Raw genomic sequence first — 13,918 nt, forward strand, 5'->3', positions numbered from 1 at the left:
GAGTAAACTTGTTCGTGAAGAGTTCTGTTGAATAGTTGTGTGAGAGGCTCTGCCTATAATTAGTTTCCGAAGACCACCTCAGCTATTTTTAGCACCGCACGACGACTGAATTGGATGGTGCTAACGAAGTCAGGTTCATGAATCTTCGCCACAGAGTACGGAAACTGAAAACACAATGAGACTCAAAAGAAGCAACAAACAACAATGGCGACGACGAATAGATTGAGTTTCATCAAAACACAAACCATTGATACTAGGAATCCCACTAATCAAATCCATCGTCATGCAGAGAGGTCATTGATGGGTTCTTTTAAGTTTCTTATTCCTGATCTATTGAAACTGAATGTGTTTGTTGTTTTTGACAGAATATTACGGCAACAAAACGTCGACGATGGATTTTGGTGGTGTCATCGGTAGGTTTGATGATAGCAGCCGCAGTGCATTACCGTATACGGAGGCTACGTGATTCCAAAATCATCCCTCGTCTTAGATTATCTCACAAACACAAAGACCATGAGAAACTCGAAAGATTCTCTCATTACGTTGGTAAAAATTAATACATACACATTAGTACATGAACCCTCCATGAGCAAGGAATGCATTGGATCATATGTTAACGGTTTTTTCTTTCTTTCTGATTTGGGACATGAAACGTAGCAAGGCAAATGGGATTCAAGGACAGAAGAGAGTGTCCAAATCTCTGCAAATTAGCAGCAGAATACATCAGGAAATCTGAATGTTGTGAAGAAGATATTTACAGCTTTTTCTCTCAAGAGCCTGACGCTGATACCGTCTTCATTAAGCTTGTTGAGGAGTTTGAAAGATGCATTCTCAGCTACTTTGCGTATCACTGGAGCCACGCCGATCTCATGATTAGCCAGGTTTGTGTGTGCAAAAAGAAAATCTTTTCTCCTGTTATAACACATTGTAGACCAAAACGTTCAGTGTCGTATATGAATCTCAGATACTGAGCGCAGACGCAGAGCCAAAGAGGAAGCTGAAGCAAATTGTGATGGCAGCTACACGGTAAGGAACTAAAGAAACAGAAATTTTTTTGTAATAATCGAAAGCTGTGTGTTTTGTTTCAGGAATTGATGAATGATTGATTTTGTGTGTTATATGTATCTAGGGAGCAGAGGATTAAGAGGGTGACTAAGAACTTGAAAGTGGCAAGAGTGTTCAACACTTTGGTAGAGGAAATGAAAGCAATGGGGCTCGCGTCTACGGATGACTCACAGTGTACAGAAGTTATGGCACCAGTGGCTCACAAAGACCGCAGTCCGGTTCTACTCCTCATGGGTGGTGGGATGGGCGCAGGAAAGAGCACTGTGCTCAAGGACATACTCAAAGAGTAAAGAAATATCTCATTATGTAGTCATCACTTTCTAGCACACATATGTATATGTAGTTGAAGCTAACCAGATGGTTTTTCATTGTGGACTCAGAGCATTCTGGGCAGGAGCAGACTCTGTGGTGATTGAAGCTGATGCTTTCAAAGAATCTGATGTCATTTACAGAGCCTTAAGCTCTCGTGGCCATGTCGATATGATCCAGACAGCTGAATTGGTAAGACATGATGATCAAATTCTGGAAAAACACAGAAGAAACTGTAAAGTAGATCCATATATTGATTATGAGGCTTGAATTTTTTTTGTGGGAATAGGTTCATCAGTCATCAACAGATGCAGCTTCATCACTGCTAGTGACGGCCCTGAATGAAGGGAGGGATGTGATCATGGATGGGACACTCTCATGGGTACCATTTGTGGTGCAGACAATAACAATGGCGAGGAACGTGCATCGTCACCATTACAGAATGGGAGCTGGATACAAGGTTGGTGACGATGGGGTTGTCACAGAGAACTATTGGGAACGGATTGGTGAAAGGCAACAGCTTCAAGAGGATGGGCGTAGGAGAAAACCATATAGAATTGAACTAGTTGGAGTTGTGTGTGATGCATATTTAGCAGTTATAAGAGCCATTAGGTGAGTACAAGCACCATCTATCTATCAATTAATCTATCTTTCAAGTTTGTCTCAACTTAAAGGAGTGTTTTTGGCCGAGATTGTAGGAGAGCCATCATGTGTCGAAGAGCAGTTAGGGTGAGATCGCAGCTGAGATCTCACAAACGGTTTGCGGATGCATTTCCTACGTACTGCAACCTTGTTGACAATGCTAGGCTCTACTGCACCAACGCGCTTGAAGGATCTCCAAAGGTTAGTACTGAGATTAGAACCAGCAAACTCATTAAAGTCATTTCACCAGAGAAGTCTCTAACTCTCGACCAATGCCTAAGACAAGATCCTAGACCAATCTTGATTTCCCCTAGTCATTAACATAGCTCTCCAATAACATACAAGAACATCTTATCAGTTAGACCATTCTCACCTATACAACAACACTATATCAATGATGCATACATACATAGTGTAGATAAGAAAATACTAACAGGGTGAATTGTGATTTTGTTTGAGACAGCTGATAGGTTGGAAAGAGAAAGAAAAGACATTGCTAGTGGATCCAGTGGAGATAGAGTGTTTGAAGCGAGTAGGAGCGTTGAACGAGAACGCAGACTCCATTTGCGAGCTCTATAATAAACCCAATCCCGCTTGTGAAGCAGGATCAATCTGGAAAGACATTGTTCTTTCACCTTCAAGGTTTAACATTCAACAAGGACTCAAACACTCGATTCAGAAAGTAGAAAGATCTAAACAACATCTCAACAACACCACCAAAAGCTGAATAGGTCTTTGTTAAGATTGTATACAAACCATTGTATGTAACAAAATTAGGCTTCAAGAAACTCAGATTTGGCATCTTCAACGATTGATGAAAACAGATTTATCTTTATATATATATGATTTTGAAAGCATAGTAATAGTTCAAGGAGCCATTGAATTACACAAGAAAGAAGACTGAGATAAAGAAAAAAAGCAAAGAAGTCACACATAAAGGATCATTGAATTATACAAAGACTAACCACCTATCGTTAACCCCTTCTTCTACCTAAGAAACCCTAATTTCACTTCCTCGCCCTTGTCGAAGCCCTCTTTGCTGGAGACTTCACCGTCTTTGGCTTCACAACCTTCTTCACCGGGGTCTTATTCTTCGTCGCCACCGTCTTCTTCACAGCAACAGCTTTCTTCGCCGGGGATGTAACCTTGGCCGTTTTCGCCGCCTTGGTAGCCTTGGGCTTCGCAGCAACAGCTTTCCTCTTAGGCGCAGCAGTGGCTTTAGCCTGAGCCTTAGCCTTGGTAGTCACTTTCTTCGCAGCAGCTGTCTTAGGTTTAACCGCCGTCGATTTCTTAGATTTGGAAGTCGCCGCCGTGACCTTTCCCTTTGGCTTGGTAACCGCCGCGGTTGCAGATTTCTTCTTCGCTGGTACCGCCGCTGCCTTAGGAGGTGATGACGACTTAGCCAACGCCGACGCAGACGGAAGCTTGAACGAGGCTTTGACCTTGACGAGCTTCCCAGAAGCAACAAGTCTCTTCAAGTTAAGCAGCAACAGCTTCCTGAACGTTGGTGGGAGCTCCTTACGCTTCTCCTCGATGAACTTCTGAATCGCGTATTGGCTAGATCCAGTTCTCTCCTTCAACGTAACAATCGCATCCTTAATCATCTGAAAACCACAACAACACAAACAACAAAATCAATCTACAAATCTCATAATCTACAAATCAATCTCAAAAGCTAATAAATCGAATCTCGTTACCTCTTCGTAAGGAGGATGAGATGAAACGGTTCTCTTCTTCGGAGCAGCGGCGGAGACAGCCTTCTTCTCCTTCACTTCCTTAACTTTCTTCGATTTGCGTACCTTCGCTGCAGGCTTCTTCTTCTCGACGGCCGCCGCCTCCGTCACAGTCGTATCCACAGCGTTGTTTCCGTCGATCGTAGCGGTATTCTCTATCTCCATCTCGCTCGTCGTCATCGAAAAATTTAAGATCGGAAGATTTTTTTGATTGCAAGAAACCGTAAAATGTAATCTGGAAAGTGATTATGAGGAATGTGGTGAGACCATCGGGAACGTCCGATTTATATATAGTTAGATGTGTATCAGACGGCAATTCATATCTGTCTTCTGATTGGTTAAAACAATGAGTACGCGGATCGCTATGTTTTACCCAAGTTTGAATACGAATCGTTGGATCTTATGTTTATCAACGGCTTAGAAAGAAGGAGTGTGGATGGTGGGATGAGTAAGTTAGTGGATGTGGATTAGATGCTTTGTGTATATTTTTTGTGCTTTTTAGCTCGATTCATTTGATTATAACTCGTGATGTACTACACCAAATTCGTTTTTGTTTTTTGCATTGTGTAGGAAATTCTGTGAGGTTTCTTTTGGTTATCTAAACGTGACAAACGGATTATTATGCAATGAGAAATATGGTTTTGAAGCAAGATATGTCATAACTAGTGTTTTTCTTGATAGTATTACGGTATATTTGGGTTTTCGAATAATGCGAAAGGTAATTTCGATGAAAATTATGCTGATACAAAACTAGACAAATCAAGGAGTGAACCGAACCATTAAGCTTGTAATTTCGATTACTTTTTGATTTAAAATTATTTGATTGAATACCACCCTAGATGACCAAACTTGTATAATTTGTTTCTCACCTCTCTCTACTGTTTTGTGGTGTGTGTGTCTATGTTAATAAAATATTTTATACTGTATATTGTGATCTACGAGTCTACGAATGAGATGAATTATAACTGATAGTGAAACATGTTTTTCATTATAGTTATGATGCATACATAGAGGTTACATTTCTTAAAAGCAACCTATGTACCCTGGGGCATCCAAGAGGCGTCTTTGTTGTAAATGGACTAATTCACTCATCAGTCATCACTGATCTTTCTTTTCTTTTGAATATCCTTAAGCATCAAGCTTGATGTGAAACATGAATTATAAAGAACATGGTGTTTATATTAGAATCGACACGTATAACCTTTTTGAACATCATTAACAATATGTTTGATATGAATATGCTGCTCATAGATCTTTGGAACAAAACACGGTGATCATGTCACGACATAATGGTTCTCACGATAATAATACATTATAGTGATGATGAATTCCATTTGGCTTCGTTAAATAAGAATTATGTTTGTTAATTTGGTAGTTTCCTGCCTTCATGTAAGGTCATCCCACTTCTACATTCGTCATCCACAGTCAACACTTGAACAGTACAATTCTTGGAAACTATAGCTTCCATAAAAATGATGTAGCACCCAAATAAAATGCATAGAAATCAATCTAAACATATAAACTACTACATTAGAAAGTGACAACAACATTACATGCAAGTCTGAAGAAGACACAAAGTAGAAGAACAAAGAAAGAACAATCAGATTTTGTATATTCTTGGATAGAAAAGAATCTCATGAGTGCCTACTTCGTTTATCAAAAAAGAAAAGAAAAAAACTAGTACAAATGTGACAACTCATTCGACCGCTCCTGCAGTTCTAGTAACGTTCTCTCTCGTAATGCTTTGAGAGAATCCATGAAGAGAAAAAAGATTACCCTGTCTCCACAGAATCTTCTACTGAAACAACAAGACTCTTGTTACAAGAGTATCTAAAGTCCTTTACTTGGTGCACTCCGGTAGCTTCCGAGCATAGACAAGCACCATCATAAAATCCTTTGCAGAGGAACCTACCGATGCAGCAAATCGTTCATGGTTTGAACTTTTCTGCAGCCATAGATCTACTACATTGTAAAGCTTCAGTGTCGGGATCACCACCTCTCCCATACAACTTATCTCTATCTGTACAAAAACCAACAAATGCCTATCTATTAACAACCAAATGCTTGTTAGCACTAAAGAGCTGATAAGATCCATAACTCAGCTTCCATTACATTCAAACGCTCTATCCTCTACCGTGCCATAGTGCATATAGAGATGCTTACCTCAGCTTCACTCTTGATATCTAGCTTCCTCATGAGGTACTTTTGGATGAAAGAAACTGGAATATTACCATCCCTGTCATAGAATGAGATAGCGGCTTATCTTCCCCAACAAAATGTAGCGACAACACAGGATATATAAAACAAAGAATACTTAAAATGATATCAAACCTACTTTATTCTCAAAAAATTTGCTGGAATCTGAGGCAAAGAAGTTTCTCCTTCCCTGAAACCACCAAGCCCTTGTCAACACACCAAGAGAATAGAAATACTCTCACTTACGAAAGGTAAGAAAAAGTTTCATATATGAGAGCAAGAATCTCACTTATCATTGGAGGTCACAAGTGAGAACCAAACAGGACCATTTCTGCTCTCCTGTTTTGCACCTGACTCATCTGGCTGTGGCAAATTTCTTGAATCACCAAAAGTGGTTGCAGACCTTTTGCGTCGAGTCCTACGCAGTCTTTTAGGAGTAGCTGTTTCTGATGTTGTGGGATCACCATTGTTACTCTTCTCATCCTCACCTTTACATTTGCTTTTCTGATCCTTAGTTTTGGTTTGATTGCGAGATGCAAGTGCCTGCTCAGATTTTGAGCCTGACCCTTGAGAAACAGAAGACTTCGGGGGCTTTGTCCTATTTGCCACTTCAACCAGAAAGTTTAAAGGTTTCCAATCCAGTTTGGAATCCCAGGGTTCATCCCCATCCTTGTTTTCTTTATTGGAGAAGGACTCTTTACGTGACTGCACAAAAAAGAAAAAGCAAACTTAAATGATGGACTACTTTTTACTTTTTAGTGTACCACAACAAAGGAAATATGTAATCAAAGCTTGTCAGATATGAAATGACACCAATACGAGAAAATAGAGCATTGCCGTGATCACCTTCTTTAACTGCCTTTTATTAGTGTCGGGTGAGCTTATGCCCTCTAGAAGCTCATCCCCAGAAGATTCTTCTTTCTTCACACTTCTCTCAGCCAAAGAACCATTACGCAACTCTTTCCTTGTTGCCGCTTTAGTTCTTCTTCCTGTTGTTCCACCTTGTGCTGACACCCTAGGCGTGCTTACAACCAAAGACGATATAGATCTCTCCTTCCTCTTTGTCGGTAAGGACACCATTTCAGGAGCTTTCACCTTTTTCCGTTTCAGAGGAAATATTTTGGCTCTCAAGTCTTGCAAATTGTGGTCAGGCCTAAAACCATGGATAAAAAGTAGCTCCTTTTACATAGATTCTACAAATCTCCCATCAATACAGAACGAGTAAGAAAAAGGAAAATACAAATGAGATCCCATACATATCCTATTTTAAATTCTCCTACAACATTCCATAAATGATTTTTCTAGAGGGGGGATACCATTTACACGAGGAAACACACACATTTTCTCATAAACAGTAAAAGGGCTACACCAGACCACATGATTATAAGTGAACTAGATTCAGTAATTCATCTCACCAACAAAGTCAATGAATAGGAGGAATAAGGAGCAAATAAAATGTATGACTGCTAAAACAAAACTAAACAGAGGTTTGATGAGAAACGGTGGAGCTGAAACACAGAACACGACTAATTAGCTTTACCTCAGCTTCTCCAATGGGGTGCCACCGAGGTCAATATTGCATACAGGACAACTCTCTATCTCATCCTCTGTGATTTTCTCATAGATGCATTTCCTACAAACTGCAATAGGAAATTAAAACCTTACAAGTTAGTTCATTACAGTAGAGATACGCAACTAATTAAGAACATGATTTGTAGTATTAAATGTGACCAAATATCATGAATTGATATAAGAAACACACATAATTTGTGAGATACATTCATAACCTATGACTCCCCTCCACCACATCCACTAGGGATAAACTAACAAGTATGCCCCCTACATAATCAACTATCACATCACATAGTATTATGATATCATATATCCGCCCCAAACATGTCTCACGTGCATCACGAAACTGAGCTCATGTATGCCATCTAAGATACGTATCCCCAGAGACCAAATGCTGAATCCAAGTAACAATATACAGCCAAATTGAAGAAAGATGGAGAAATTGAAGCAATCAGAATTGCCTATTAATTCTTTTTTTGGTCAACAAAAGAAACTATTCATTGACTCGACGACGAGAGGAAGAAGAAGAAGAAGAAGAAAGAGAGAGATATTTAACTAAACTGAGAGCTATAAAGATTCCAAATTGAGAAGAAATTAAAGCAAATGTGAGCGAAATTCGAAACATTGAGGTGGGTAAACTGACTGACATGTGTGAAGGCACTCGGAAATAGTGGTGGCGTCACGGAGGATATTGTCGCAGAGAGGGCAGCTCAGGCATGCCCTCATCGTCTCCGTCTTCACCTTACTCACCATCTCTTTCTATCTATTGGGGCTCAATCAATCACTCGCACGTTTCCCCCCAAAGCTGCATGTTGACGAAAAGCGAAGATGTGTTCGTCTATATCTCTCTCGTTCGGTCGCTGGTGATGATCTGCGGAATTAATGATATGGTAAGAGAGAGAGATTGGAGAATTTGACGTACGATTCGGACAAAGAAGAGAAGAAGAGGCCGTCGTCGTCGTCTATTAAATTTTTTTAGAGAAGAGAGATGTGACACTTTATTTTATTGGAACAAGGGTTTTGTTTGTGTGTGTTCTGTCTATCTATAGCTCCTCCCTCTCTCTCGTCGACAATAAAACGAGTGCTCGAAGACGTTCTTTTATTTTTTCTCTCCTTTTTCTTTGTGTTATTTATTGGAAACTAGATCAAAATATTATTATTTTTGTTCTTTTTTTTTCTGGTTAATCTAATTTGGAAAGTATAATTTTGTAAAAATGTTGAATGACATATATTTATTTATTTATTTGGGTGAGAATTTCTTATCTACTGTATTATGTCTTATCCATGTTTTGAAAATGGTGGTAACATTTTGTATTTAAAGATATTCCTTATGAGAAAAAAGAAAGAATAAAGTATTTCAGCGTGTGTAAAAGGGTATGAATCTGGCGTACATCTAATGAGTGTAACATGCGAATCAGCGGCCAAAAGATATGTGAGGAAGAGATATCTCTAGGTAACGTCGCGCATGACGGGAATGAGGGTCTTTTCTAATGAGTGTCTTGCATAGTTTATGTACTCAATTGACGCGTCAATGAAGTGTAAGGGTATATATATCAATAATCACACCACGATTTCTAGTAGCATAGACTATAGAAAAATGGAAAGAGTTTTTGAAAAAACAGAGGACATATATACGAGATTGCATTTTCGTATGTGGCATCCTAATTGATTAATCTAACCTCAATAAAATCAGTCTAACATTCTGTTTCGACCCTAATAAAGTAAACATTCTATACACCTACTATACATACATACATTATCATATCATATCCTTCGATTACGATATCAGAAAATAAAACATAAACATACCATTCTTCATGTTGCACGGATCACTCATACTAAATCCTCTTTCCATTATTTTTCACTCTTGAACCAGTCTTTATTGTGCTAGAAACCGACTTTAATGTACACCCAGTGTTATGAGACTCGTTCAGATGTCTGTCTCCTATCATATATATTTTACTTAGTAGTGCTTTGACGGGAAGTTAGTCAAAAATTTGGTGACAGAATGAAAAATACATCAACTAGCTAGGCCTTTTTGATAATTTTAACATTGCGCATATAGGTATATATTATATAAAACTTAATTTTCAAAGTTAGGCGTTAACATGATTGTAACACACGTCAATTGTATCAATTCTAACATTATAAAAGATTCTTTTGTAATAAAATAATATAAAAATTCTAAACCGATCATAAAAAAATAAAAATTACATATTAATAAGAAAACATGAAAAATAATTTTAAATTTATTAAATTATTAACCTAATTTGTGGGATTTTTTTTTGTTAAAAAATTAATTCAGAATATTTAAATTTCTTATTTATATAATAAGAGAATGTATATTTTGTGTATTTTGATTTCTTATTTGTTTTTGAGCTACTTGAGATTGTGAGATAAATTGTTTTGTTTCTCACAATCTATTAAATATTCAAAAATTCTATAAGAAAATGAATGGTCCATAGCTCAAAAACGATTTCTTAATTTCTCAGTTCTATCTAACTTTCATAGATCTATGAATATTTATACAGAGTATATAAATTGGGATGAGGGTTAAGCATTTTAAATTAATTAAATATCATATATGTATTTTAATATGTATTTTTTCTCTTATATTTTTTATTAACGTATAATATTATGAGTTTCTAATTTTTTATCATTCTCAGCATTGTACCTAAAATAATAATAAAAATCAATTTCAGCAGGTTAATAATAATTTTGAGAAATACCATTTTTTGTGAATCCCTTTTCAAAAATGTTTTATTCATCTATCAATTATCAAAAATACCTCTTATTAAACCTAAAAAATTATGATGTTTTATAAGGTTTATAAGGTACTTGAGATCAAGATATATATATTTTTTTTTTATTACAAATCGTAATACAACCTTTTTTGCAAGATATATATATTTTTTAATTTATCCAATCATATACTTTTTGCGGATTAACCGGGTCTTGAACAAAAGAACCATCTTTATCTTGTTTCTCTAAATAAACTCCATCTTCTCTTGCTCTCCAGTCCCATAGGCCTCCGTTTCTTTTATAACTAATAACCTTGAATGCTGTAAAATTCTGATAGTGTTTGTAGTCTGGTCCTTGTTTCAAGGTACACATAAAACGAGTTGTAGCAAAAAAATTAATAGTAAAATAATATACATAATTTTGTCCAATTGGTATTATTTTTGGACCAATAACATCATTTTTGGAATAACATCTCATCCAAAGACTTTTGTTGAATTTAAGTTCGTTCGCAATCCTGACTCCGCCGCCTGATACATGGTTAAGCAAGCAAAGAGTTAAAACAAATAGAAAGACTAAAAAGTTTTTCATTTTTTCTCTAGGTAAATGTTTATAATTTAGAATTTTTTTTTTGTTAACTTGGTTTTTGTGTAGCTGGTAATTTATATAGACACATATTTATAAGTATAACTATGGTTGGAACAAGATTTCTTTCAGTATTAGTTTCTAAGTTTTAACATATATGATATATATATATTTATATATCAAATGGCATAATATCTTTCATAATTAGTTTATATTTGTAAATATATCTTAAAATAATCATATTAGGTATCTGTAAATCTATTAAAACTAAAGTTTGAAATAAAAAGGATACATCAATTAACGCAATACCAAATATTCCTCTAGAAAGTTAAGTATATATAGCTGTGTGTATAGCCAAATCTCTAGAAAGATAAGAAGTATATAGAGCTGTGCCGATAGCATATTGATTTCAAAATATTGTTTTTTCCTAAAGTTTTGGTAACTTATAAAAATTAAGTAGTTATTATAGATTAATCGTATAAAATTAACACTTAATAAAATGTTAACAATAAAAATTAAATCAAATCATCATTAACTGCTAGAACAAACTTTACAAAAATATTCCAGAAACATCGGATATTGATTTAGCAAATATTGATAGGTCCTAGATTTTGGAAACTAATAGAATTAAATATAATCTTCTGAGTGAATATAATAGCATATTCAAATTTATATACTACTATAATTCTTTCAAACTTTTTAAATATATTCTTTAATTAGCATAATTAATAATGAATAGAAATGAAACAAATCTCATTATATCAAAAATATATTCCATTATTTAGTTTGCCTCAATCCCAAAAGCACAATTGGAATCATATTCTTTATATATCCGATCTTAATTTCCAAATTATCTTATTTTCACAGATTTTCTAAACTAATTCCATCACTACCTTCATTAGCATTCAATATTTTCCTAATCCTATATCCAATTATAATTAAATTATGAAGTTTTGTGAGATACTCTATATATGGGGATATATGATATTGTATATCTATTTCATTGCCAAGAGTAAAAGCATCTTCTCACCTCTAAATACGATACAAAGTGTCTTAAAGAGAAAAAAAAATGGCTACCACTTTTTTACTTAACTCCGTAAATTAATATTTTACAAAACCTTTGCATTCTACTTTCTCTAACATCTCTTTGCTTCTCACTATACTTTATGAAATCAAACAAAGAACTCTCGAGTAGGTCACAGAGGTCTCTATTTTAAGTTCTATCACTGTAAAATTTTGCACTTGCTTATGTTCTTTCGTTTTGTAACTTTTGTTAAAATAATCATAAGACTATTAAATTTGGCTTAACTAAATATTCTTCCAAAATATATATCCTCTATGTTAAACTACTAACTGTTTCCTTTTATTAAAATTTATATGCTTATAAAGTATTTGAACAGAAGATTTTTTTAAATTCTTATCAAATATAATATTTTCAATTGTTTCAGGATGAATGGGTTGACAAAAGAATGAATGATTTACTCTTTTTACCGAAATCATAGTTTTTTTTCAGCAAAAATGATTTATATTAATGTTTGAAAATAATTGTTATACAATTGCTTTTAAAGCCAAGATGGAGAAAAACAATCTGAATAGAAATTACAATTAGTACAACTAAACTTTGCTATATAATGGGGAGCATAATTAGAGAAAAAACAAATCGTGTATTGTCGAACCAAAATCATAGTTTATCCAGGTTAGTAATTAATGTATTTTAAACAAGTTTTAAGTAATACAATATATTCATATGTTTTCAAAAAATATATTATATTCAAATATAAGATTAAATTATCCTAACCATGTTTAAAAGGTAAATTGTTCTTATTTTACAGAAATGGACTCATTTGAGCAACGTGCAACTATACAAAATTGTATTATTATAATGGTCAAATTGTTAAGTTTCTTATACAATCTATGCTCTTATTTATTTGTTTATAATTACAACAGGTTCATGAAAATTTTATTGTAGATGTAACTACATGTTCTTCCCCAAGCAAGAAGCAATGGAGCAAAGGAATTTTGGATGATGATAGCTAAGGGGGAATGGACACAAAAAAAAAACTAAGTAATTAGAATTTTTAAATGTGAAAATATTATCTTGAAGAAAATTAAGACTTAATATTTAAATATTTTTATTGAGCCAAATACTATGTATTTTCTTACTTAAAGAAAATAATACTTACATGTGTCACACAAGTTTCTTTTTAGTCGATATTATGGTTTTTGTAAATTATTTTTTGGTAATTTTCATAATCATTTACATATCCGTAAATATTCCTCCGCGCTACAGCTCATCCTAGTTAATTTGTAAAACAATATCAGTAATTTATTGAAATAACCCATCTTTTTCTTTTTAACATGATAGTTAACAAGTCTTAACACATGTTATGATCATGTTAATGGCTAATTTGAAAACCATCGTTTGTGATAATTTTATTTACTGCCATGATTTATTAAACCAATTGTGACGTACATCTTACTCTACCTCCTCCAGGTCCGCTACCATTTTACACAAAGAAAAAAACCTTTATTTGTTAAAAAAAGCAAAATAAAATTAAAAGACCCGTCAATACTGATGTACATAAGTTAGTTTTATAATTCTTTTGTTTTGTCTAGAGAAGAAGTTGGCAATCTGCTTAATCCGATATTATGTGAAATAAATTATAAAATTTAAAGGACCCTAACAAGTAACACCTAACACTTTTTGTTGAAAATATACAAACTATGCTAATTTTTCTATCTCAGATGAATTTTAAAACTATTTGTGCTATTTCTTTTTGGCCGACATGCTAATATTGTATATACTACTAATTTCTTCAAAATAGGATTAATTTTGTCCATGATGTGTGTGAGACTGAAATTCTTTTCTTGTCTTATAGGACGGGGGAGAAAGAAAACTCCATTGACGTGTTAATTTTCCGATTGGGTGATTAGTATAATAAATACCCAAAGAAAGAAAGGGAGACCCATCTATTAATGACTTACAGCTTCATCAACGGCGAAATCACATGCCTTCACATGTACACCTGCCCGCACCTGATCTGCGTCCTTTTGCCTTGGTTTGCTGATTCCTTCGG

At 34.9% G+C, this 13,918-nt stretch overlaps 3 protein-coding genes and 1 pseudogene across 3 annotated transcripts; 1 reads left to right on the forward strand and 3 right to left on the reverse strand.

Moving 5' to 3' along the window:
• Positions 1–157: 157 nt before the first annotated feature.
• Positions 158–3,136, forward strand: LOC104739238 (calmodulin calcium-dependent NAD kinase-like). Its single transcript, XM_010459523.3, has 9 exons — positions 158–293; positions 366–546; positions 658–881; positions 965–1,026; positions 1,130–1,351; positions 1,446–1,566; positions 1,664–1,986; positions 2,073–2,217; positions 2,480–3,136. The coding sequence occupies exons 2-9, from the start codon at positions 423–425 to the stop codon at positions 2,741–2,743; spliced, it is 1,485 nt and encodes a 494-aa protein (XP_010457825.2). The 5' UTR covers positions 158–293; positions 366–422; the 3' UTR covers positions 2,744–3,136.
• Positions 2,828–4,111, reverse strand: LOC104739237 (histone H1.1). Its single transcript, XM_010459522.3, has 2 exons — positions 3,714–4,111; positions 2,828–3,620 (listed from the first exon to the last, which is right to left on the reverse strand). The coding sequence occupies exons 1-2, from the start codon at positions 3,927–3,929 to the stop codon at positions 3,024–3,026; spliced, it is 813 nt and encodes a 270-aa protein (XP_010457824.2). The 5' UTR covers positions 3,930–4,111; the 3' UTR covers positions 2,828–3,023.
• Positions 4,112–5,243: 1,132 nt separating this feature from the next.
• LOC109124650 (E3 ubiquitin protein ligase DRIP1) lies at positions 5,244–8,604 on the reverse strand. The gene is made up of 7 exons (XM_010459524.3): positions 8,165–8,604; positions 7,486–7,585; positions 6,792–7,098; positions 6,235–6,650; positions 6,085–6,135; positions 5,913–5,985; positions 5,244–5,769 (listed from the first exon to the last, which is right to left on the reverse strand). The coding sequence occupies exons 1-7, from the start codon at positions 8,268–8,270 to the stop codon at positions 5,590–5,592; spliced, it is 1,233 nt and encodes a 410-aa protein (XP_010457826.2). The 5' UTR covers positions 8,271–8,604; the 3' UTR covers positions 5,244–5,589.
• A 1,826-nt stretch (positions 8,605–10,430) lies between these two features.
• Positions 10,431–10,878, reverse strand: LOC104743172 (S-protein homolog 16 pseudogene; annotated as a pseudogene).
• Between the last annotated feature and the right edge of the window lie 3,040 nt (positions 10,879–13,918).

This window comes from Camelina sativa, chromosome 14 (assembly GCF_030686135.1).
Source record: "Camelina sativa cultivar CO46 ecotype springtype chromosome 14, ASM3068613v1".
Classification (NCBI taxonomy): domain Eukaryota; kingdom Viridiplantae; phylum Streptophyta; class Magnoliopsida; order Brassicales; family Brassicaceae; genus Camelina; species Camelina sativa.

What these genes read in the sequence shown, in the direction of transcription:
- LOC104739238 (XM_010459523.3), top strand. Translation starts at nt 423, where the DNA reads ATGATAGCAGCCGCAGTGCATTACCGTATACGGAGGCTACGTGATTCC. An exon ending in AAGATTCTCTCATTACGTTG is followed by an intron (nt 547 to 657) that starts GTAAAAATTAAT and finishes CATGAAACGTAG; the next exon opens with CAAGGCAAATGGGATTCAAG. An exon ending in CCGATCTCATGATTAGCCAG is followed by an intron (nt 882 to 964) that starts GTTTGTGTGTGC and finishes TATGAATCTCAG; the next exon opens with ATACTGAGCGCAGACGCAGA.
- LOC104739237 (XM_010459522.3), bottom strand. Translation starts at nt 3,929, where the DNA reads ATGACGACGAGCGAGATGGAGATAGAGAATACCGCTACGATCGACGGA. An exon ending in CTCATCCTCCTTACGAAGAG is followed by an intron (nt 3,621 to 3,713) that starts GTAACGAGATTC and finishes TGTGGTTTTCAG; the next exon opens with ATGATTAAGGATGCGATTGT.
- LOC109124650 (XM_010459524.3), bottom strand. Translation starts at nt 8,270, where the DNA reads ATGGTGAGTAAGGTGAAGACGGAGACGATGAGGGCATGCCTGAGCTGC. An exon ending in TTCCGAGTGCCTTCACACAT is followed by an intron (nt 7,586 to 8,164) that starts GTCAGTCAGTTT and finishes TTCCTATTGCAG; the next exon opens with TTTGTAGGAAATGCATCTAT. An exon ending in CTTGTGACCTCCAATGATAA is followed by an intron (nt 6,136 to 6,234) that starts GTGAGATTCTTG and finishes TGGTGGTTTCAG; the next exon opens with GGAAGGAGAAACTTCTTTGC.